The sequence below is a fragment of the Anopheles coluzzii genome, chromosome 3 (genome assembly GCF_943734685.1).
Source record: "Anopheles coluzzii chromosome 3, AcolN3, whole genome shotgun sequence".
NCBI classification, from domain to species: Eukaryota; Metazoa; Arthropoda; class Insecta; order Diptera; family Culicidae; genus Anopheles; species Anopheles coluzzii.
In genome coordinates, this window is record NC_064671.1 from 79,075,356 (window position 1) to 79,100,020 (window position 24,665).

A 24,665-nucleotide genomic window follows, 5' to 3' on the forward strand; every position below is an offset into this window, starting at 1 on the left:
ACCAGCACAATCGCACACTCGCGCGAGCTTTTTGGCGACCAACTTGAACCCTCAAAAACCCTCGAAACGCCTTTCAAAAACGGTCGCTAGCGAGGGAAAATCGCACCGATTTGGAGCGGTGATGTGTTTAGACGCGCTGGTTCAGCGATCGTAACTGACCGTTGCAAATTGAACCGCAACATTGAAGGTTTTATGCTTCGTAAGACTATTTTTTTAAACAGAGCTAGCGTTTTATGCTTTTTAATCATTTTTTACATATTTTGTCGCGTATTTTGAACGAAAATGGACACGATTTGATTGAACTTGTGGCATGCAAAATGATTGCGTTCCTTGGGCACCATCCGTCACAGCAGCTGTCAGTGGGCCTCTGCCGCTGCTGCGGCTGCAAGATGTAAACAAACAACAAACGATCGTTCGTTTGCTTTCCCTTTTAGTTTTAGTTTCGCGCACGCAAGAAAAAGAGCCCTCGCCTGTTCGGAAGGGAAAGGCCTGGCACCACCACCAGCACCAGCACTACCACCAACGGCAGACCGAATGGGTGCATTCCAGTGGCCATGGGAGTATTCGTTTCCACCATTTTTCACGTAAGAACACCATTCGCTCCCCACAAAGAAGAGCTCAATCTGTTCAAACGCCCTGTTTTTCTACACGACCATCCATCAGAGTGCAAGTGCACGCCAAAACGAAGGAACAGCAGCTGGCCACCTGGAAGGAGCTGGTGCTAAACTATCAAAAGCATGAGGGCCAAGCGCTGCTAAACATTGCCGAAGACGCGCCCCCGTTCGTGAACCGGGAGCTTGCCCGCAAACTGTCGCCCGAGGCCCGGCTCTGGGTGATGGAGGAGCTGGCCAGGACGGGCCATGCCGCGACCGCCGACAAGCGCAAACAGCAGTGGGAAGTGTACTGGCACACGCTGGACGAGTGGAGCAACATCCTGTACGATTGGGCCGTTGCCAGCGGCACCACGAACACGGTCTGCACGCTGTACGAGCTGGTGGCGGGCGATAATACGGTCGGCGAAGAGTTTCACGGGCTGGACGAGGGCGTGCTGAAGAAGGCGCTGAAGCTGCTGGAGGGACGGGGCAAGTGTGAGCTGATAGCGTTCGACGATAATGAGGGGGTGAAGTTTTTCTAACACCTGTAACACGATACGAGTCGGGAAATACACGCTGGAAGGACGAGGAACTGGTAGGATGTTAACGGTTAAACCAAAAAAAGAAACGACCAAACACATCAAATTCCAAATTTTATTAATCTTCATTCCCGTTTTTGTTTGTTCGGTAGATGTTGTTGCACACTTTCAAACCGTTCTGGCTGCTGCGACCACCACCGTTCCCGCTTCCGCCCCCTGTTTGCCACTTCCTTTCTTCACGGTATCCTGATAAGTTGAGCTCGTTATCGGTTCTGCCTTTCGATGACCGAATGTGGGGTGGGGTGTGGGGGTGAGGGGAACGGAGTGGCGCTTTTCTTCTCTTCCTGTGGCCTCACGGTGGAGGTGGTTCTCGAGCCCTTTCCCGATGTTAACCAAACATTTGTCTACTTCATTTTCCACTTTCGCTCATGCCAAAGTTACTCTGCCTGTTTCTGACCATTCTTCGCATTTTTCCTTAGATAAAGGGTTGCGTTTTTTTGTTTTGTTTGTTTGTTGGTACGATACGAGTTTTAGCTATGTGGTTTTTGGTTTGTTTCTTTATTTTTAAATGATTTGCATTTTGCAACACCGATTCTAGTAAACTGATTTGTTTGTTTTGTTTTGTTTTCTTCTTCAGGAGAAATGCTTGTGTGTGTATATGGTGTTATATTAAGTTTTGTCATTTACTTCTTTTTTTTTTACTAACTCCATTTTTAACTTCTGTGTTGTTCCATTTGCGTTTGCGGTCTGTTTGTTACTTTCTTCTACAATTTTTATACTGTTTACTTGTTTTTTTGTTTTTGTTTTCCCGGTAAACAGTTCTACAAAGAATGAAGGAGATCTTGTTCGTGTTTCTCTGTGTTGCGTTTGCGCCCGCACTGCATCTTGTTCAAGGTTTGAATGTGTCGTGTTCTAACTTTAGAAAAAAAACAACGTACACGCAAGTAGAAATAGATTGTTATCGTGTGACACTACTACGCACGACTAATTTACTGTTTTAACTGTTTGTTTGTTTGTTTTTTTTTTGTTCATATTATCTTTTCTGTTTTTTCAAGTACTATTTCTATAGTTTTTGCTTGTTTTGTTGTGCTTTTCTGCCTCTTCCATTTATTCGGTTACTCCATTCGCAGCCACTCCAATGACAACAATGATTGCATACGACAAAAGACTGATTTGTTTTATGTTTCTTTTTTTCCACTTTCTTTTGTATAGTTACAAAATCACACAGAAATAATGGAGGCTTTTGGTTGGGTGTTTTTTTTCTTCTTCTCCATTTTTGTTTCTTAAACATTTTATGATAGAATCAGCGGAAACAGAAAAAAAAATCATTTCTTACATAACCGACCGTATGCAAACCGGTAGTTTTTTGGGTTATTTCGAGTTTTACTTCCATTTCCGTTTTTGCCATTTCCGAACCGTACTAAAAAGACGCAACGGAAAATAGAATATAGTTTCTCAGTGGTGGTGGTGGTGGTGGTGTTGGTGAAGGTTGTGGTGATAGTAATAGCATAGCCCTTCCCTATCGATGGGAGCCGCCTACCCATGGCACACGCGGGCCATCCGTTATCTTCGTAATAGTTGTAGTAGAAAAAATAAAATCTGCACAGCATTTCCCAATAAATATATCAAATCAATCAGTGTACAATCTCAATCGATACAATTACTTCATTATACATTATTCATAACAACAACAAAGTGCATGGCTAGGCTAGGCGTATTATTCGTAATATTAGTTAAATAATTATATCTCTGTTCATATATGCTACGCATTGATTCTGCTTCGCTTCCCCTTTGTTTCCACCAGCTTCCGGGAACCGGGAACAAGGTGTTAAACTCATCTTATGAGTAGTGAGGGGAAGGGAGAGAGAGTGGGGAGAGTTTTTCGCGCGGAAGTTTTTTCTGCTGGAACTATTCCTTTTTTTAAATATAATAATTTCCTATCCACTTTTCAAGTTAGACTCGATGATAATAACAATTATACAACTACGCATGAAGTCTGGTGTGTGAGTTTATTTTTGTTTTGTATCGTTACTGAAGGTCTTCGCTTTGCATTTTAGCTCAGGTTTGGTTTCCATGTTTTTTGATTACCGGTTTCTTTAATGTAATTTAAAGAACTGAATACGCTGCAAATCGTTTGGTGATGGTGTAACACAACTAAGACAAAAGAGCATAACGAAACGGTACAAAGCGGACAAATAAAGGAGAGAAAAAAAAGGGTAAAACAAATGTCCATCCATTTCAGATGGGGTTTCTCGCTTCAATTTTCGTGTTTTGCGATATGGGCGCTGTTTGGCAAATATGGGGGCCGATACTGCTTTCTGCTACTGTAGCTCCACGCGACTACACCCTACAAACACTGGTCAGCTACTGGTCTTACCTAGGTGCAACTAGAACGGTACTCTTGCTGCTCTAACATTGAGATGTAAGTAGAAAGAACGCGCTACTAGACACCGCGTTGGTTTGCTGTTTGTTTGCCGCCCCTCTAACATGTGATTGTACAGCCAACAATGTACTTTTGTAGCTCGTTCGTATCGAGAGGGAAATAAGTTGCTGCTCTTTTCCTCTTCTACCAGAAGCGTCTGTGTTCCAAACTGGCGAATTGTTTTGTTTTGTTGTTTAGAAAAGCATTTTTTCTTGAAATGAGTCGCAGAAACCGAGTTACAAAATCGGCAGTGATTTGGCCACAACATTCACTACTATACGTGCGGGGTGAGGGGATAGGCAGGTGGCAGAAACTAAAAACAAAATGGGAAAGAAACGCCATGGGAAAAAATGTTAAATGAAAAAAAAAAAAACTAACAAGAAAGTTATAAAGCTTAGATAGGAAAACTTAAAAGTAAAGTGAAAAACATAAAAGAATGTGTATGCAACACAAAGCATAAGAGAAAATAGCAATACGAACAAGCATTTCACAAAACCACTAGCGAAGAAAGTATCATTCAATGGACGCTCCCTTTTGTAATGCCGGGGGGAAAGGCGGGACGGACGCTATCCGTCCCACGATTTGAACATCGAACTCTTTGCTCCGTTTCTAATTGTGTTTCAGGGCGCGTACACGCTTTGTCGGCATTTTTTTTCCTTCGCATCTTTCCTTCTCTTTCTTGCTCTCTTTCTTTGTATCTTTCAATACACGCTGTTTCTGTCGCTTGCCTTTCCTTACTTTGGTGTGTTCTGATGTTTTGTTCGGTATGCTCAACATCTGTCGGCGCGCGTTCTAAAACCTACTACTATAATTTGACTTTATCATTTTCACCATTTTCTTTTGTTGTTTTGTTGTAGTTTTGTGTCTGTGTCTGTGTGCTCTAAGGAGAGAGTGCAAGTTAGTTTCGGCCATATATAATTAGCGGGTTCGCTTCCTTTTCGGTTTGTTTTCTCTTATAAGGGTTTTCTAGGGTTTCTCATAGTTGTGGGACACCTACTAGATTCTTTCCTATTGGAAGTGAAACTTCATATGTTGGAAATTCGACTCTATGGCACCCTTTTTGGACAGGCTCGTTGGAAATTCCTATTGCATTTGTCCAACAAGGGTGCTAGAGAGTCCAATTCCCATTACAATAACTTCATTTCACGCAAGATAGAGTCAATAAAGTTTCCCACAGCTATGAGAACTCCTGGAAAACCCTGTATGATCGCCTTTAACGTTTGTTTTGGTAAGAGCAGTAATTGCTAGCACTACTACTTGCTTAATATCAGCCCATCGATGTTGCTTAATATCAGCTAAGCATGGACTCGCCTGCGCCAGAAGACTGCACTTTCCCTTTTATCCATCTGTTTCTTTTGATTCATTTCTTCTCTCTTCTTTTTTCTCTTTCGCGTCTTTGTTCATTAAATCATTGTGTTTCATTTGTTTAGCTTTTACTTCTTCTTCTTATTCTTCTTTTTCTTCTTCTTCTTCTTCTTCTTCTTCTTCTTCTTTTTCTCCTTCTTCTTCTTCTTCTTCTTTTTCTTCTTCTAGTTCACGTGCTTTTGCATTCGCATCGGTCAACGTTTTAACTATGAGTTATTGCTTTAAGAGATTTCGTACAGTTTCTTATGTTGTAGTTTTTTTTTCTTGTGTTTTTCTATGTCATGTTTTTTTTCGAGTGTTAGTTTGTGTGTGTGTGTTTGTTTGTTCGGGAAAAAGAGTTTATTGTTTCGCTCGGTTCGCTGACTCGAAATGAAATAAAAAGGTTGGTGTTAAACGCTGATTAGTACCGGGGGCGACATATAGCTTCAACCCCAAATTTGTCAGCAAAAATGCCATAAAACGCCGTTCCGCTGCTGCCAATCAACAGTTCACACCTTCCCACCTGTGATAGATGCAAGCAATAGATGGGCGAGAGGGGGGGTTTCCTCCTTCACTTTCGTTATATAGTCGATACAGTTGGTGGTTAAAAGTCGGGGCTCTTGTGTGTGTACCTTTTACGTAGGTTAGCCTCCATTTTTTTGTTTTTTTTGGGTTTCAATTGCAAACTTGGATAAGGATTGTATGAGTGTGTTTGTGTGGAGTTTTGTTTTGTCTCATTATAAAAACGGGTATTAAAGAGATAGAGAGAGAGAGAGAGCGAGATAGAGCGCTTTTTGCTTCGAGTAATTGTTAAATGTGGTTAGATAGAAGGGATGGTAGGATAAATAGTTGCGAATGGCACGCCAATCGTCCCCGTTCGTCGGCCATTTGTTTGGCTCTGCCTAGTGGGGGGGTTTTTCGTTACAAATAGTTAAGAAAAAACAACGATACAATTCGCAAAATCGAGTGTAATATACTCTCGAGAGGGTGAAATGTGTTTGTATGTGAGGAGGAAATGGGTTAATGGAATGCGTTGCAGATTTAGCCCAAAGTTTCCACCTTCATCTTGTGTGTCTGTGTGTAATTGTCGTGTTTGTAGCGTTGGTGTACCTGTTTGTGTATGTTTGTTTGTTTAATTTTCTACTTTGTTTGATTCATATTTTCTTCTCTGCTGTTTTTTAATCTTTCTTCGAACATCTCTAGCCTCATTGGGTAAGTGGGTTTGCTGAAATGGATAGACTCTAGACACATTAACCTATATGTATATATATATGTATATGTATGTATAATATTAAATAGCACTTCTTCGCCACACACACTTCAACCAATCTACACGATCGATTGTTATTAGTTTTTGTGTTTTGTTTTGTGTGTGTTTTCCACTTACCACTCTACACACTAGGCTACCACGTTTCTTACCTTTTTATGTGTGAATTTTGTTACGTTACTTTCCATTTTTCCTTTCCATTTTCTTTACTCTGCTCCTGTTCTGTGGCTCTCGGCTCTCCGCTCTAGACTTTATAATTTGATTTAAATGGTTTTGTTCTTTTGTTTCACAGTAAATGAGCTATAAACTGTTCCATCCGGCACGTACGCAGCGGGTCGTGATAGGCTTGCCGTTTTCGGGGTTAAGAAATTAGCTGCTGCTTCTTAAGTGCTTTCGTTTCATTTGTTTCCCCTTTCCAATCAAACTAAGCAAAAAAAAAAGGTGTTTGATCTTCCGTTGGGAGCAACGCTTTCTTTTTTTTGCCTTTAAAACGTTTCTTCAAGCGATTGGCGAATTTCCTTCGAACCCTTCAACAACGCACCACTCGGCCAGCACGTTTGCACGGTAGGAATAGTTTGGATTTTTTTTGTTAGTTTTTTTGTTGTTGTTGTGTCCCTCCCTCTCTTGTCCCTCCTTTTGCCAGTTTCTCTTTTGTTAAGTAGTCGCTTGCTTATCTTTTCTACTATACACTTTTGTTTCTTCGTGATTGCCTGTTCGGGGATATTATGTTCCGTGCATCCTGTCGTGCAGCGAACAGACGGCGCTGCGACGGCAGGATCGTTTCTGTACGTTTTGTGACTGTATGTGTGACTGTAGAGAAAGAGTGTGTGTGAGAGAGAGAGGGTAAAATTTACTACTACCTGGGCTAGTATTAATGTAAACAGTTACAATTATCTAAAAAAACGGGAGCAATGTTTTTCTGTGTGCTTTGCTTTCGTAAGTTTTGTTCTGTTTTTCATTAACCATTTTGCGTGTTTGAGTTTTGTTTTTGGCTCCCTAACGCACGCAACATTATTACTTCTCGTTACTAGGGGGGTTTTCTTACTTCTTACATATTAGATAAAGGTCATTTTCGTCGCTTGCCCATCACACTCCGTTTTCACCTTACCGAACCATTCGTTTTTCTTTGTATGTCCTGTGCCATTTCCAATTTCCCAAGGAATGTCCTTGGTAATTCGAATTTTCTTCTATTCATCTCTCTCACACACACACACTCTCTCGCTCACTTGAAACTTTACTCTCCAACACCGCTCTCCTGCTCCGAAAATGAACCTATGCAATAAAATTATGTTAATTTCATGAGTGTGTCCTTGCCCTTCCTCTGTCACACTGTCGCACGATCGTTACAATCGCACAACAGTGCGGGAAGAGTTTTTTTTTTGTTTGTTTAAATTTAGTTTTAGAAGTAATCAATTTCATAGAATTACAATCTACTACGGTACAGCTTACAGGGGAGGAACTTATATACTTTTGTCATTTGCTTAAAAGAGATTATAGAAAAAAATTAATACGAAGAAAAAAGATACAAATATGAAAAATTTAAAAATGAAATAAAAAAGACAATGAAGAAACAATAAAACACAAAAGAAAGATAAAATCGATCGAGAAAAAAGAAGAAAAAGTAAAACAAACACAAATCAAACGAAAAAGAATGCTAATAAGAGTAACACGAATAAATCTAAAAGGAAAAGTGTAAACCCGTTTGCTTGTACCGTTTCAATTTTACTACTGCTATCCATTAATCACTTCTAATAGTTGTTATCTTAATGCTTAATTACGGTACGTTCTTTTGTTTGTTTGGGTTGTTTTGTTTGTTTTACCATTTCGCTTCTGCTGCAGCCATCAACCATACCAGCAAGTAAGTATCCTAGAGATCGTACAATGTATGCATATGCTCTTTATGGTGTGTGAGTGTGTATATGAAAGATTAAGAAGTTTTCAACTTTTGTATATTATTGTTTTTTTCTGCTGTTGCTGTTGTTCTTCAATGTTCCGGTTTTGCTGGTTTTGCTTTCAGAGTCGATCGATGCCCCACGCCGATGTCTTACAACTATATGCGTTACTGTTTATATCATTATAAGTATGCTTTCTTTTGTTTGTTTGTTTTGTTTTGTTTTGTTTGTAATATATTCGCAAAACGTGGTAAATGTTAAGTGTTGTAATTTGTTGCCCACTAAGCCCACCGCCATTTGACATTTGTTTGTTTTTTTTTTTGTGTTTTGTTTGTTTGTTCAGCATGGTGGGAGATTTGGCTGTTTTTCTTTCTACTCCTTCCTTTACGCTTTCGCTTCGTTTTGTGTTCTCTTTCTTCCACAACACACACACATAACACGCACGCGTACTTGTCCATGTTTCTGTTTTTGTTTATACCTACTTCCATAATGTATGGTATATATATGTACGTAATAAACGGAGACACAAAAAATCAACATAAAAACACAGTCTTAAATATGTTAATATCATTTCTTTGTTTGTTTTGTTGTTATTGTTTAGTAAATGTCGCGTTCGAAGGGCTCAACACGTACTCATCGATCGACCGTTTTGTGTTTCTTTTTCCCTTTTTGTGTTACGCTGCTGTGCTGTGAGCTTCAATGCTTTATACTTTTATATTGTGTTTACGGTGTTGCGTGTTACGTCACGACGTGTCTACTTGCTAATAAATCTATGGTACGCAAAAGACTGCATTTTATCATGTTTTTTTTTGTTTTTTTTTTCCGTTTCAGCTTTGCCAATGAAGGTGAGTGAAGGTTCGTTCGTTGGTTGAACGGTAGTAGTAGACTTGGTTGTATTCCTTTTACTTGTTTGCTTTGCTTCTTCTTCTCTCAGTACTATTCGTTCTGTATATGTGTGTGTGTATGTGTTTGCGAGTTTGTTGTTGTTTTGTTGTAACGTGGGTTTGTTATAGTAGGCCGAGGAATTTTGGTATGTCATTCACTCACCGATTAAATCCGTTTTGACTTTATTTATTTTTTTAATGTACGCTTCATGTGTCCATTTGCTACAGTAAAGAAATAGACATTGAAATAGATAAATAAATGGATGCAAAAATGATAAAGTATTACGGCGAACAAAACCAAAAACCAAAAACACTCACTTACCTGAGAAGTAAACTACTAAAATATACATTTCTTTCGAATAAAACAAAGTAAAAGAAAACAAAAAAACACAACCCGTTTCACAATCGATAAACCGCTCCGATTACTGCGAATAAGTGAAAGTAAATCTATAACTCATTCGGTGATAAAAACAACAAAAAAAGAAAACAAAAAAAAACATATAAAAATAAAAGCTAAAAATTCGAACAAATTACTTAGTTTTTAGTAAAGCAGACAACTAAACGGCGCAACGAAAACACAAATACACTGGGACGGAAAAAAAACCGAATCAATAGGCTGGCATCCGCTGGTTGGTGTGGAGGGAGACATTAGTCAACACCTCCACGGGGTTTACCTAATTCGCCTTGTTTCGTTTGCATCTTCGCTTTTCCGCCAGTTTTCGTTTTTTGTTTTTGTTGGCAAAGTCTTTCTGTTTTGGTATCGTGTTTTGGAAATATTAGCTCTGCGTATTTAGGTGTGTGTGTTGTGTTGTGTTGTGTTACGGTGTATTTCGTACTTCTTTTTTTGTTGCACTGCTCTTCTTTGTTTTTCCTTCCTTTTTTATATCTTTCACTCAAATACTTTTGTTTTCCATGTCCACGCGTTGCGTTCGGTTCGAGTTGTTAACAGACTATAGGCACGTAAGAGTTCTACTATACTGCAACAGTTTGGGGTGTTTTTTTGTTGTGTTTACCTTGTTCGGGAGGGGGGTTGGGATACACACAGAAACAATGCAACGCATCACATTCTCACCACTGTCTATTGCTTGTGTGGGAAATTTAAACTGACCAGTTGTCTCCAGTTGTGTGTGACGAGAGCGCTTCCGTCATCTCCATCCTCTCCCTCGCAGAGCTTAATACAGTTAAATGTTGTGTTGAACTTATCACATCGAATTTAACGGGTTCGGGGGAAGTCAGGCATGGGATGCAATCGGATGCCTTGTCATGTAATGCACAGCAGGGCGCTTTTAGTGTGTGTGTGTGTGTGTGTGTTTCCTGGAGAGGAGGGGTTTGTACTTTGTACCGGCCACAGCACATCCGTTTTCGAACTGTATTCGTATTCGACAGATTCGGTAAACGATCGAGCTATCGATACGCCAGTGCCTTTATGTGTGTGTGTTTGTTTTAATGGGATGGGGAATGATTGGAGCTAATTGGAAAATAAAACATAAAGACTTTAATGAAAAAACAAATTGTTGGGGATCTCTATGCGCTCTTCTGTCCACATACGATTTCGGAGGTTTTGAATGCGACGATGCTCTCGTGACTAAAACTAGCAAATTCAACGTACACAACACAAACACCGACGAGCGGGGTACCTTTCAGCCTATTGGCATTAACTAGACCAAAACACACACACACACATTTTCGTATCCCCCTTCCATGCCCTCCCCACCCCAAGCATCCCAGCACTCAACACCAGTAGTGTAAAAAGATAGAGCCGTTCCAATGGCACAAAACCCGAACCGCACACGACACTTAATAACGCCTTAACATACTACGGGTTTTCTTCTATTCGAAAAGCTAGCCTTGCTTGTGGGCGATCTCGCAGACACCCATCGATTTGATCGAGCTTGTTTTTTTACTTCCTCTTTTTGGTTTCGGTTTCGAGAGCTGCTTCCATTACGTTGTGTGTGTATGTGTGTTTGTTTGTGTATGTTGGTACATTCGCGTATTCATTGGGAAATGGGAAGAAGGGCGTTTACATTCTTACAGCTAAAATACGATGGCCTCGATGGATGAGTTCGTAATATCGGTTACGCATAGACCCGCCCTCCCCCCCCTCGAAACGTGTCCTTGCGGAAAGCGGGCTGGAAAACTGGACGAAGCGTTTGCTGCCCGTTGTAGTTGTTGTTGTTGATGATGTTGTTGGCGAGATGTGTGTGTGTGTCAGTCACACACATACACACTCACCCGTACGTACGATCAGTGTGGTTTTGTCGGCAGGCGCGATAGCGATTTAAGAGTAGATCGTGATGACTTCCCGTCCGCCGCCTCGCACCATCAGCACACGCTCGAGACCTTCGGTAAGAACCTCCAGGAATTCCATATCTGTGGTTTGGGGTGCCATGAGTTAAGGATGGACACGATTTTGACAGTTTGCAGTATATTGGAATTTAAATGGAAATGTAGGAGTTGGTTCGTTGATAGTCATAGTTAGTAAGGAAGTTTATCAGTCAATTTTTTTGTTTCATTTCACTGCTTCAAGAGAATACTACTGTAGAATGATTCGCCTGACTCCGTGTCAGTTGGAAGATAAACATTGTCATTCACCGCGTGCAAAATGTTGTTCCACATCGCTCTGACATTTCATTTCCATCCCAATAATTTTTAATTTTTTCAGCATGATTTTCAACACGACTCCAGCTGGAATGAGTTTGACAGTTGTTTGTTATGTGTTGAAAATCATGTGTTGAAACTGATATTTCATTTTGAGACAAATACACCATTTGGCATGGCTGTTGAAAAACATCTTGAAAGTGGTGAATAATTATGTGCATATTCGAAAGTGACTTGGTAAACCCTGTATAGTCTATTTCTGGTTTTTAATGCACCATGAACTCATCGAATTAGGATACGTTATTTTCCAAATTGCACAAATTACTACACGCAATCCAACCGATGGAATGCTTTTAATGGTCAAATAGAAAGTAAATAGTCATACTACGAAAATTTCAAAATGATGAAAATGGAAAATTTTTCTTTTTTCCCTGTACAAATTGATTGAAATATATGTTTTCCAGTCTAAATACTTTAAGCAAATTGACTCTTATTTTAATGTTTCGTGGAGTCAATTTAGAATGTTAACAACATTTTGCATTGCTTGCAAGATGTTTTTCAACAGATATTTCATATTGCATTGACATCACAATACAATTTCAGTTCCTACACATGATTTTCAACACACCACATGGAACTGTCAATCTCAATCCAGATTGAGACGTGTTGAAAATGATGCGAAAGAACTGGAACAATATACTGATGAAAATACAACAATTCACGGCTGTTGAAAAACATCTCGCAAGTAATGAAAAATGTTGTAGTCATTGGAAATTGATACGGATAACCCTGTATGCAGGCACAGGCACGGAAGGCCTGTCAGTTGGATCGTGTTTAACGAAACACGAAGATTATTCGTTAAGTTTAGAGCTTTCAGGCACGATCGATTAGTTTATAAGTATAAGTGGTTTCCGTGAAATAAATTCCGTGAAATAATTCAAATTGTGCGATACGAGAAACAACACTCGGTAATTATTAAAAGCTAGAAAAATTATTAAAAGCTTAAAAACTGCACAAGTAAATAACCTGAAGATCATTACATCGAGTAAAAAAGGTTCGTCTGCATATAACCTATCAACAAGTTTTAGTAGTTTTATACAAGGTTTTCCTAAGCCGGTCTCGTAGTACAGCCGTCAACTCGTAAGACTAAACAACATGCCCGTCATGGGTTCAATCCCCAAATAGACCGCGCCGCCATATGTAGGACTGACTATCCTGCTATGGGAGGGTAATCCAAAAGTCACTGAAAAGCCAACCCCACAAATGGTACAGGCAGGCCTTGACCGACAACGGTTGTTGAGCCAAAGAAGAAAGAAGAAGAAGAAGATACAAGGTTTTCCAATTTAAACATTGTTATTCACCGCTTCCAAGATGTTTTTCAACTGCTGTCAAAAGATTTATTTGTTTCAAAATGAAATTTCAGTTTCAACACATTACAAAGAGCTGTCAATCTCAATCAAGCTTGAGTAGTGTTGAAAATCATGCTGAAGAAATTCCAAATTATTGTGATAGAAATTAAATATCAGATTGAGGTGGATCAACATCTTGTGAGCGGTGAATAACAATGTTTACATTGGAAAGTGACTTGGAAAACCTTGTAATGGCATGTCAACGGTCTTAAGTAGCATGAAAAATGTCCACGTAGCATGTCCAATTAATAGAGATTTGAGGGAAAATAACAAAACTTGAAATAACAAATTTGCTTAAAAAGGATACAGTTGCTTTCCCGCTCCATGTACGTTTCCTTCGGTGGGCCGGGCAGATTGAGTATGACCAGTTGAGCATCGTGCGATTTGTTCACTATAACCTCGTTCAGTTTCACAGCCGTGTGCATCCGTCTGACGTTGCCTTCGTCCCTGTTGCGTGTGAGGTAGAACCGAGAAGGAAAAAAACCCGAACAGTACCGGTGAGCATATTTTGTGTACAACGAGTTTTTGACGCGCTACGGTACGCGGCCCAGCCGTCACTTACGGTTTGAAGGCAGACTTTACGTCGTCCGCCACCTTCGCTGCATCGCCGCCGGCCTTCTTATCCTTGACGGGCGAGACGGACACATTGTTGGCCAGCTTTTCGGCACCGGCCGCTTCCTTGTCGCTATCGGTGGCTTCTTTGGTGTCCTTGTCCTTTTCGGATTCAGTCTGGCAGAAGGGCGTGGAGGATAGCAAACATAAAAAAACGAAAGGTTTGGTTAGAGAAGCCTGAAAAAAGGGGTGAAAGCGCCGTAAAATTGTTGCACCAGCTTTACCTCATTCTTTTCCTCCCGGTCCGCTTCCTCGCTTCCGGCCTCTTTGTTCTCGGATGGATCAGCGAACCGAACCTTGGACGCGGTCTTGGTATTGTTGTCATTGTGATGATGATGGTCAACGATGGCTTGTACCTAAAATACCCGGCGTTGTTTTGTTCGGCACGAAAAAGGAAGGAAGAGATTATGCCGCCCCAGACAGAGGAGAGAAAAAGAGAACCAGTTGTCAAGTATTAGTCGCTTGTGGTGGAATTTTGTAAAGCCGAAGAGCGAAGAAAACAAGAATCTTCAATAGAAAATAATCAAAACCAAACTTAACAGCCTTTCTAAACCACAGATCGTTTGTTAACATCGTTTTGTGTTGTAGGCACCATGTTTTGCTGCATCAATCACATGCATGTGTGGGTGGTGATTTTACGCGGCTTAAAAAACAACACAAATTAGAACCGGTTAGTCAAACAAAACGATCGACAGTTTAGAAAGTGAACAGTTTGCAGCAATAAAATTAGCACGATAAATAACGAACGAACAGCAAAATTGGAGGGGTGAAAATTTGCATACAAAACGCGCAAAATGCACACGCGGATACACTGACACACGCACACTCATAAAATCGTAGCTCTATCAACGTGCTAGCAAGAAATTAGCAAACGATTTATGTGCTGACGATGATCAATATTTGCGTCGAGGTATAATCATCACAGAGATGAAGGGGAAATAATTGATGATGATGATGCATATGCCGGTCTTTTAAAGAGCATTTCATGAGTGCATGTGCGTGTCAATTTACGTGTGAGCATGAACGGTCGCGATGATATGGTATGTTATAATGCACACATCAAGTATGAATGAAGTGATTACTGTTCTAAATGAGTTGATGGTAATTTTGATTTTGTACATCTATATCCCATTGGAAATGAATACATGTTGATTTTTTTATGAAAAAAAAACAATCATTTCTTATTGACTGCTAATGTATGGATTCCGATTCGAATGGTAAACAGAAAACTGATTTGATTCATTTGTGCACACTAACTAACACCAATCGGAAAATGGACCGAGCAAGTAGAACGAACATGCTTTATTCAGAGCGCGATCTTTTTGGTAGATGAGATGACGAGGAGATGAGATGAAAGTGAAAAAGGACTATATTAAATAGACGTTGAATGTTGCTGCATGAAGCGTTAAAAAGATCTCATAATAGTATGATATTGTACATGAGAATAATTGCTAGTGAGAATGAAATAAAAAAATGCTAGAATGCTTTGCTGAATGAGAGCTAAATGGGAAAAATGAATAGCAGAAGGCATGGCTGAAAATGATTTCAAATTTAATAAACGATTATTTTAAGTACACAGCGCAAAGCAGCGAAAGAAAACGAAACTGTCGAAGAACAAACAATTAAACAACACTGGAAAGTTCTAGTTCTAGCCGGTAACAACAATAACAGTGGAGGGAAACAGAACAACTGCAGCAAGTCAACAGCAATCAAGGTCAGTGAACCGAAAGAAAGGTAACAAAATAGAATAAAAAAGTGGAAAGACAAAAAAAAACAACACTATCGCTATTCGTCATCTGCATCACGCTCATCGTCATTACCAGCGGTGTTCGATCCTCTCCGTTAGCGGTGGCCTGAGTGAACTCCACCATGTTATCCACCTTGAGGGGTGTTTTTTGTTTATTATTGTTTATATGCACGCAAGAATGTGAGTGTAAGGGATGGTTGTGGTTTTGTTTGTACAGTTTAAAGGGGGCGCGTTTGTGTGTTGTTTGTTTGTTTGAGTGTTTGGTTGTGATCAGACATCGGGACGGGTGTCGAATCGATTACGTTGGTTATCGTTTGGTGGGGCAGAGCGTTTACGAACGAAGCGAGACCCGAATCGTACGGTGTAAAGATAAATGTTTCAATTTTTGGTTAAAGGTGGTTGCGTGGTTTTTAGTCGATCGAAGGGTAGATATAAGAAAGAGAGAAGAAAAAGAGGTTTGTTTAGTTTGAGTTTTTCCTGCACATTTACGCACAATTTTGCGGGGGGTTGGGTAGCAGACGCATGCAAAAGAGCGAGCTCTTTTTAATCTTTAAGTATTGCAGGTAAATTGCCCACATAATTGGATATGGGTTTTTTTTGGTACCGTTTTGAAAGCATTATATCTCTCCAATATGTTTTTTAGTTGTGTTACGGTGTGTTGGAATCATTTTACCTAATTCCCAAAATTAATTATAAACCACTGGGCGCCTCCACCGGAAGGAAGTGCCTGGGTTGGCGGGCGACGCATAACAATCGTTCGCACACCGGCAGTTCCGTACCGGAATCGCTATTTTTTTGTTCAATTTTGCCACTCTATAAACTTTGTTCATTGCTGGCTCAACGAATAGGTGGAGAGTTTTTATTTTCCTTCTTCCGTCAGTGTAATTCAACCCCACCACGACCCGAAGTATCGGTCACGTACGGCCATATTTTTTTTAGTTTCAGCGTAAAATATCAAACAGTTGTGTCCCGATTTTTTTCGCATCATTTTCCATCACCAGCACCAGCACCACCCATTGGAATGGTGCACCATTGAAAGCAGTAAGGATGAAACCAGCACCGATTTTTCCCCTTTCCACCACCAAGTTACTTACCACGTTCTCCTTTTCGCGCTTGTTCAAACGAAGTTTTCTCAGCATCTGGTTGCGCTGCTCCATCATAAGCGTCCGCTCGTAGGTGTACGCCGAGATATCGCTATCCATCTGGTGGGAGATAGTGAAAAAGGGAAAAGAAGAGAAAAAAAATGAAGCAGACATGAAAATCGAGTCAAATCAGCTCAATTCCACACCAGACGGTGCTGGCGCCGGAGCATGCCATAAGCGAAATGTATATAATTTGCAATCTTCACAGTATTGCGTTTGATGATCGGAACGCGCGGCAGCCCACGTCCGTCCGAACCGATGCATGTGAATTGTAATGAAAACATATTTTATACCGTTTTTCGATCGCTTGAACGATTCAAATGGGGTGTGAAATCTGTTCGGGAGGTGTGTGTGCTAAGGGTGTTAGGGTGTGCTGTCTGGGCATCTTATATGCATTCGTGCGAATAAGTGAAGGATGTGAGTAAAATTTAGCTCGTCATCAGTTTTGTGAAGAATCTTTCTAATACCCATATGATAAATATAAAAAGTAAATGTATCTTTTTGGGTAGCATTTCATGATTGACTTTTCAACTGATATATTAAAATAACCTGGCTGTTGTAATGTTTAATCTTATGGTTTATCAAATGGAAGGGAATACTCAATAATGCTTAACATTTTGAAAGACATCGCCCCATTAGAACTGTAATAAACTCTAAACTCTTGAAAATCGGTTTTGGTGCCATGACCAGGATGAAGAAATTATTTCAATTGTTAAACGCGTTCCCGGTCTCTAAATTACGATAAGTTACAGTAAGTTTATCAAATACATGAAAAGAAACTTACAAAACAAATGAAAAAAGACTTTTTGTTACATGCTACCTTTTAAAAATGCTAGAAATCAGCGATTTGCTCTTTGCGTTCCCGGTCTCTAACCTGTATTGATCTGGAAAAAAGGTTACATACAACGTAAAAAAGGGTGCCGTTCCATGCATTTACATTATACACATGTTTCTGAATGTGTTTTTGAATTGTGAAAAAGGTACCTTTTCATTCAGTTTCGCTATAAAAAAACCCCGTTTGACCTTAACCGGATACCATTTCCAAATTAATCTCCATACTCGTAGGCGGCCAGTTAGGGAAAGTAGGCAAAACACATTAGAATGATTTAAAGGTGTACTAGTATATCTAAGGGATCTCGGACACACATACAGCAACAAAAAAAGGTCAAAATCAGTCCACGAACACGCCTGTGAAGTTTCCATCCGAATGATACGGAATGCGATGATTTACGGCAGGTGAGGCATTATTTATGAAAGCTTGTTTCACTTTTCCCGTGGCCCGGCCAGTAGCCCAGGCTTGTGCTAGTTTTACCGATTCAAAACACACATTCAGAAAGGGAAACAGAAACTCAGCTCACCGCGCCGGATCACGGCGAAGGATCGGCTATAAGCTGCCCCAATGCTCTGACCGGATAAATACGCTTGGGCGCGTTTTAATCGTACCCGACACACAAACGCACACACTTTCTGCAGGCAGCGATGCGAAAGAAAAAAGTGGTCTCAGTAAAACAAGTCCAAGAAGGGTAGGGAAAGGATAGACAACCAACAGGAATCGGCTGAACCACGGGGTCACGTACGTGAGTAAATACAAAAGAGTGAAACAAATAAATTATCTTTAAACAACGCTCGCAGTCAACCATCTGCCTCTGTAGGGCAGGGATCTACGAATTGGCCACGGTTTGCCTACGGAGTACCGAGTCGACGTTGCGCGCAAAGCTACGAATCGATTTAAGGAAGCTTGCATAGAGCAAACAAATACACAAACAAGCAGAAACAAGCAGAAGAAGTACAGGGAAAGCATTTGGCAAAGTAAAAATAACAACATTCAAAAGAATTGCTATGTCCTAAGTGAACCGGTTGCCCCTTTTCTGCGCAAAACAGCACACGATAGGGCAACAGCAGAAGGGAGCTATGAGGAGACGAGAAAACAGCAAAAGAAAAATAAGGAACAAAGTTGTTGCCACTCGCCATATTTGTGCGAAAAATGTTGTGTGTGTGTGAGTGTATTTACAAATGAAAAGAACACGAACAACTCGACGCATTGTAGCGAATGAGATCGTACACAATGGGAGAAGCGAAAACTCAACACACAAGGGGGAAAGCCGTGGGCGGCAGCCGAGGCAGAAAATAATAATACAAACACGAATCGCTGCTGCTCAGGGGAGAGAAATCTTGCCCGAGCAGTAAAACAAACAACAGGACCGGTTCGGGCGGATACGCAAACGCTTCCCCAAGGCATGGATTGTTGAGGTATACTTTCCGTGCTCGGCACGGGAAAGCACCATAAAGTATAGAGACATAAAACGTTTAAAGCGCCATTTTATAATGAAGCCGTTCGGAGGGCGAGAGAAGGTTTTAAGGTTCACCACCCCTCCCCCGGCCCCGGGGGTGATTTGATTGCTTTGAATAAAGGGAAAACCACCGATTTCGGGCGGATGGATTTGTTTCCGGGTCGAACGATGTGTGAAGAATTGGGCACGGTTTGGGAATGTTGCTGTTTAACAGCGAGGGACAGCGAGGGGGGAGGGGAGGCATTTCAGAAATCGAAACCGAAGAGAAAGGGTTTACTCTGGAGTGGGTGCAACGGTTTCTCCAGATATGTGTTTATGATGTATGGCAGCTGTTCAAGACATGATCGGTGGATGGAAGGTTATTAATTTTTTAATAGCAAACGGCATATTGAGCTGTTTCCATGTTCTAGATCCAATGCTCCTAACCTTGAGGCATATGGAGCATACATTTGAAAGATTTGAAACCATAGTAATGTCTGCTATATGAATTTTGCAGACAGAAATCAGCAAATTGGTATGAAAAAAAGCAGCAATGATCTAAATAAGAGCAGGGTTTTTTAGCAGTTCTTATAACGGGCCTCTTTCCGTTGTAAGTTCGTAAGCTGAAATTTCAACCTGTCAGCTGTTTGCATTGTATAGCAGTTTTCGAGCAGCTATCAAAGTGGGTATAATATACAGGTGGACTTATCTCGAGGTGTATGAATTTAGAAGGCAGATTTTTATCGCTTCCGTTTCTGAATGAAGATTTTAAGAGTGTTTTGTGTATTCGTCAAGCCTCTAGAAAGTTTGAACAAAAATTTTCATCCGCCCTGTCAAAAAGTGATGTTTCAATTTGGTTATAAAAAACAGGCAATGAGATCACCTGGTCTACATACACTTTTATTCAAGATTCCATTACCTGAACTCTTTAATGCACCTTGGGATAACACCACCTTGTTTTGCCATTTTTTCGAGCAGGTACACGAATCTAATTCTAGCTTTGAGGCTAGAATAATCTAGACTGAATATTGCAGGCCAGTTTTGTGTGTGGTTTTGCATGGAGTGTTTACATGATTTCATCCTCCAACTGTCAAACTCCTTACAAAAAGCTGACTACAATCGTGAAGGGCCTCAATGTTGGCACTTTTTTAACTCCTTTTCGCATGTAGTGATACTTTTGGCACGATATTAGAACCTCTGATAAACCCTGTGACATGTTTTTCACATCTTTTGAGCCTGATAGCGTTATTACGGTTTCATTGCGGCGTAATATCACAGATTCATCATCTATGTTCATCATCACTTGGTTACGGGGATTGGAGTGTGATATTTGGAGAAAAATCCGCATTAAAACGAATTCTTCCTCAGAGAAAGAGAATTCTCATAGAGACTCTATCACAAAGAAACTAACGTAGTATTCACTTACTACCTCCTATCGAAAAATGATATCAAACTCAATCGTCATTAATAGTTTATACTTAGTACTTTTAAAAGTATCAAAAAGGGATTTCAAGTCACATTAGAATGTGTACATCGTTATTCATCTTCTCCAAGATGTTTTTCATCAGCTATCTTAAATTGTATTGACATCACAATACAAATAATGTTCTTACACATGATTTTCAACACATAACAAAATCAAACAGTCAATCCAACTTTGAACGTGTTGAAAATCATGTGAAAGAACTGAAGTATCATTCTTATGCAAGTACAACGTTTGACAGCTGTTGAAAAACCATCTCGCATGCAATGAAAAATGTGGTTAACATAGGAAACTGAATCGGAAAAACCTGTATTCGAGCTGATGCGACATGATAAATGATAAATGCGTATATAATTTGCAATAGTTTAACAAACTCTTTGTGTAAAACGACCCCTTTAATGTACACAAGTGCTCAATTTTAAACAGTTTATGATCTCAATAACTAAGACAAACCAGCGACAAGTGTAGTAACAGTGGTTTCTAAATAATCAACAACACTTCGTTTTACATTTGCACCATTTCCGGCGAGCTCGACTTACCATTTCAACGACCTCCACTTCCGCCTCAATACGCAGATGGTACAGGAACATCTTCAGATCCTTCTTTATCTGGATGGAGTTGTCCTCCATCTGGGCGACGGTGAAGATGCGCATCTTGCAGTTCTTCCACGAGCGGTGTTGCTTCAGCAGGAACGGCAGCAGCATCAGCAGCCCGCCGTCGTGCACGATCCACCAGATGTCAATGTTTCCAGCAATCTGCAGGGGTTTCGGAGAAAGAAAAGGGGTGACGCGTTAGCGGGCAGATGTACGGGCGTTAGAGGTGCAGCCACCACCCCACCTTATCGCCGATGGCCGGGAAGAAGTTGATGCCCTTCGGGACGAGCAGCGCCATCCGGGCGGCACTAACGTGGCGCACCGTTTGCAGGAACACGTGCCAGGTGCGATCGTCCTCGCTCTGACGCCAACCGTACGGCCAGCCGATGATGACCGTGTTCGGCTTCATGCCACCGAGCCCAATGGTTTGCACGCTGTGGTTTATGTTGTTGTTTTTTTGTTGCACCAAGTAAAAGATAAGAAAATGCCAATGATCCACTGAGTCTTATAAATAAATCATGTGCAATGTTTGTGTGCGGGGGCGAGTGTGAGTTGATTCGGAAAAGCACTCGTATCGTGTGGCGCAAGGAATCGTAATCAAGCAAACACCCCATCAGGACGGGGTTGTTTATCGTGCAGTAGTTTCGCTCGTAGAATATTCATTTTATCATTAGCTTTAATGCGCACCGGGATACGTTTTTAACGTTCAAGCAGTCATAAATAAGTTAAAGAAAGCAATCGCCCAGCAGACATCCAGTCAGCAGTATTGCTATGTATATCTCCAAAGTGAAAGCCTTCCCGTCATCCAAAAGTTTATCATCCATTTGCCGATAAATGCTTACACTAAATCCTATCATTCCTATCATCATTGGAGTGTTAATTAACATCCATTGACTGTTGCATCTCCCTCCGCAGCCGGGGGAGAACTGAGACATTGATTTAAAATGTATTAATTTCATTGCCAAGCACCCCGATGCACCCGGCCTGATAACAGCGAATGCCTTTCTTCTGGCAAGGGTTCAGAAACCGATTATTCAACCACACAAAGGTGAACCAGTATGGAGGTAGAGGTCCGTTTCACCTGTACCAAAAAAGGGAAAAGAGAAGAAAATCGGAGTCTGTCGGCAAAAAGTTGCCCCTTTTATTTATCGGTCCCATCTGGGCCGTATTTCTTGTGCGCGCGGAGAGCCTCAGGGGGGTTTTGTGGATGGAGAATACGATTCACCCGAGGGGACGAGGCGAGAAGGATCCAAACCTTGAACGGGAAATTGATTGCAGCTAACACACAGACGCTCCAGCAGAGTCCGGTGTGCTCCGTAGCCTGAGGGCTACATCAAATACACGGACCTTCCTTCCACGACAGGGAAAAGATAATGCCCGGGCTTAGTGATGGGAAAATATGAGAAATTGATAAAATATGATAGAAATTATGGTGCGTTCTTGTGGAGTTCTGGCTGTGTCTGTGTGTGGGTTTGCAAGGTACGGCATGCTTCGGAACGATGCCGGCTAGAGCTCCGGGTGAGAGAGAGCGAAAGCGAACTGTTTGCACCGTGCTTTCATGTTGCCCAACCTATAACAGGTTGGATTGTGATGAATATTTGATTTCGCTTAGTTTTGGCAAGATTGTTTCCCATTCATTACCCCGGGCACCCCCGGAATGTGGAGGAAGAAGTGCGGAAGATGCTGTGAGAATTACGTTACCGCCATCCCGCACTACTTACGCGTGTGAGAGTCCGTCGGCAATGTTCGAAGCCACCAGCACGTCGCAGAAGCCCTTCACCTTCTCGTCGTCCATGACCTTGCGCAGCGCTTGCTTGGCGGCGGCCGCCTCGCCCGCCCGCCGCGTAAAATCGCCCGGTATGAGCGACACGACCACGGCCAAACCCTTGCCCGCCTTCAGCTGCGAGACGAACGAGAACAGCTTGCGGTACTTGGGCGTAAAGTCGTCGTTCAGCTTGGCCAGCATCAGGATCTGCGGGCGCCAGTTCTTCGTGTGCGGCGGGCCCTCCTCCAGGCGGAGCAGCGAGTAGCGGGCGGCGGACAGGGCGATACCACGGATACCGTCACCCCATTCCTTCTCGGCACTGTTTGGGAATGGAGGAGTGAGCACACGGGTACAATAGAACAGAATTTTTATCAAAGTCCGGTGTGATGTAATGTGCCCGTGACACAGCGAAAACTTACCCACGGTACTCGATGTACTTGTAAATCAGCACGGCCATTCCCATCGCAATCAGCGCAAAGTACCACGAGGTCATGAACATGATGGAAATGCAGAGCGTCAGCCCAATCAGCGACAAGCACCTGCGGGTGTGGGAAGGGAAAAGGCGATTTTAGCACGAGCTCTAGGTGCAGTTGTTCCAAATGATTGCGCCTTACCAGTGGTAGTACTTGAAGCGCGGCCGCCAGTTCGGTGTGCGCAGCAGCGTCTGCAGGGCGCAGGCCAGATTGACGAAGCCGTAGCACATCAGGAAGAACATGGACAGGAGCGGTGCGAGCAGATCGACGTTGCCGAGCAGGATGCCGCACTGGCAGATGAGCAGCGTCAGGATGAGGGCACGCGTCGGCTCGCCGCGCTTGGACGAGACGGCGAACGGTTCCAGGAACGGGATGATACCGTCCTTCGCGATGGCCTGCAGCAGTCGCGGTGCGCCGGTCAAGCTCTGCAGCCCGGCACCGAGCGTGGACAGGAAGGAGCCGATCAGGATAACCCACTGATTGGGCCAGGCCATGTTTGCGACCACCAGCTTGCCACCGATGGACTGTCCGAACCTGTGGGAGCGAGAGAGAGAGGGAGACAGTGTGAGACGTCCGCATCTAAAGTTAACGCAACAACGAACGCCAACACTGATCCGTCACTTACTTGTCACGCAGCAGTAGGTTGTCGACGGTGCCGGCAAACAGCAGCACGCACGACAGATACACGGTCGAGGTCGTCACGATGGCACCAATCGTACCGATGGGAATACTTTTTTGTGCGTCCGCCAAATCGCCGGAACGGTTCGAGCCAGCCATAATGCCTGTGGATTGGTGGACATGGAAAACAGCGGCGAGTAAGTGATTGGGTCGACGGGGTAAGGGATTTCGTTGACTTTGGGACGGGGAGTACGGGTGGTGCAGGGTAACGAGCACCATACCGTACACCAACTCAGGGACCGTATAACTGTCAGGACAAACGACATGTTAGCCCTGGGAGGCGGTCCTGCCCGGGCGAAAACGTTCACATGACCTACTTTTGGGTACAATTTTTTGGCGCCCCTCACGGGAAAATTGGTCTTTGATAAGGAACGGTGGGAGGGTCGAAAATAACTGACTAGAAGTACTGATAAAATAGAGATTTAGGTTGCTTGCTGTGTGTTTGTTGTAAGAAGCAAACTGGAAGCGAACAATCAGCAAATATGCTGTGGTGCAGTACCGACCGTCTTTACAAGTTGGTTGTGTGGGTTGCGTATTTTGTTTTGTTTTCGGGTCAGTTAAGCCAGCGATGCTTTGGTAAAATAGTAATAAATGAATATAAACATAGAGAATGTGCTTTTTTTTGAGGGCACGTTCAATTGTTCAATACTTCGCTTATCATTCAATGAGATAGCAAATAATTCTAAGAATAGTGTTCAAATTGTTTTATATTGCTTGCACAATTATAGGATATTTGTTTGGATTTAAATAACATCACAGAGTTTTAAGCATTGTTGTCTGAAAAGAATCGCTTGTATTTTTACTCGGTAAACATAGTTTTGTTGGGTTTTCACCATTTTTTGTGTAAACACTTTGCGATTTTGGCCATTCAATGTTAAAGGTTTTTTTTACGGTTTTTTATTCGGGCATAGTGCAGAATGAATGCGGCCTACTTTATATTTTCTTGCTTTCTAG

At 41.9% G+C, this 24,665-nt stretch overlaps 2 protein-coding genes across 13 annotated transcripts in view; one reads left to right on the forward strand and one right to left on the reverse strand.

The window, feature by feature from the left end:
• Positions 1-345: 345 nt before the first annotated feature.
• Positions 346-3,872, forward strand: LOC120956020 (vacuolar protein-sorting-associated protein 25). Of its 2 annotated transcripts, XR_007452783.1 has the most exons (3): positions 346-584; positions 664-1,188; positions 1,285-3,872. XR_007452783.1 is itself a non-coding variant. In XM_040377372.2 (2 exons), the coding sequence occupies exons 1-2, from the start codon at positions 535-537 to the stop codon at positions 1,133-1,135; spliced, it is 522 nt and encodes a 173-aa protein (XP_040233306.2). In that variant the 5' UTR covers positions 346-534; the 3' UTR covers positions 1,136-3,872. The 2 variants fall into 2 exon arrangements, 1 of the variants encoding a protein (XP_040233306.2); XM_040377372.2 differs by having other exon boundaries at positions 664-3,872.
• Positions 3,873-9,338: 5,466 nt separating this feature from the next.
• The window catches only part of LOC120955582 (solute carrier family 12 member 4), a 146,828-nt gene continuing 131,501 nt past the window's right edge, over positions 9,339-24,665 (reverse strand). For 9 of the 11 annotated variants that reach the window (XM_049610698.1, XM_049610697.1, XM_040376603.2 and 6 more), the window contains 12 exons: positions 23,659-23,815; positions 23,175-23,567; positions 22,980-23,099; positions 22,517-22,879; positions 21,040-21,229; positions 20,742-20,957; positions 16,402-16,509; positions 15,381-15,440; positions 13,785-13,916; positions 13,511-13,677; positions 13,256-13,395; positions 9,339-11,311 (listed from right to left, as the gene is read on the reverse strand). In XM_049610698.1, coding sequence (XP_049466655.1) covers positions 11,220-11,311; positions 13,256-13,395; positions 13,511-13,677; positions 13,785-13,916; positions 15,381-15,440; positions 16,402-16,509; positions 20,742-20,957; positions 21,040-21,229; positions 22,517-22,879; positions 22,980-23,099; positions 23,175-23,567; positions 23,659-23,815 — 2,138 coding nt within the window. In that variant the 3' untranslated portion in view covers positions 9,339-11,219. The remainder of the gene's footprint in view (positions 11,312-13,255; positions 13,396-13,510; positions 13,678-13,784; positions 13,917-15,380; positions 15,441-16,401; positions 16,510-20,741; positions 20,958-21,039; positions 21,230-22,516; positions 22,880-22,979; positions 23,100-23,174; positions 23,568-23,658; positions 23,816-24,665) is intronic. The other 2 variants (XM_049610699.1, XM_040376602.2) reach the window with 1 other exon arrangement.

Bases quoted from the DNA above. Each gene is read 5' to 3' on its own strand.
- LOC120956020 (XM_040377372.2), top strand. From the start codon at position 535: ATGGGTGCATTCCAGTGGCCATGGGAGTATTCGTTTCCACCATTTTTC. The intron at 585-663 runs GTAAGAACACCA...ACCATCCATCAG, and splicing joins TCGTTTCCACCATTTTTCAC to AGTGCAAGTGCACGCCAAAA.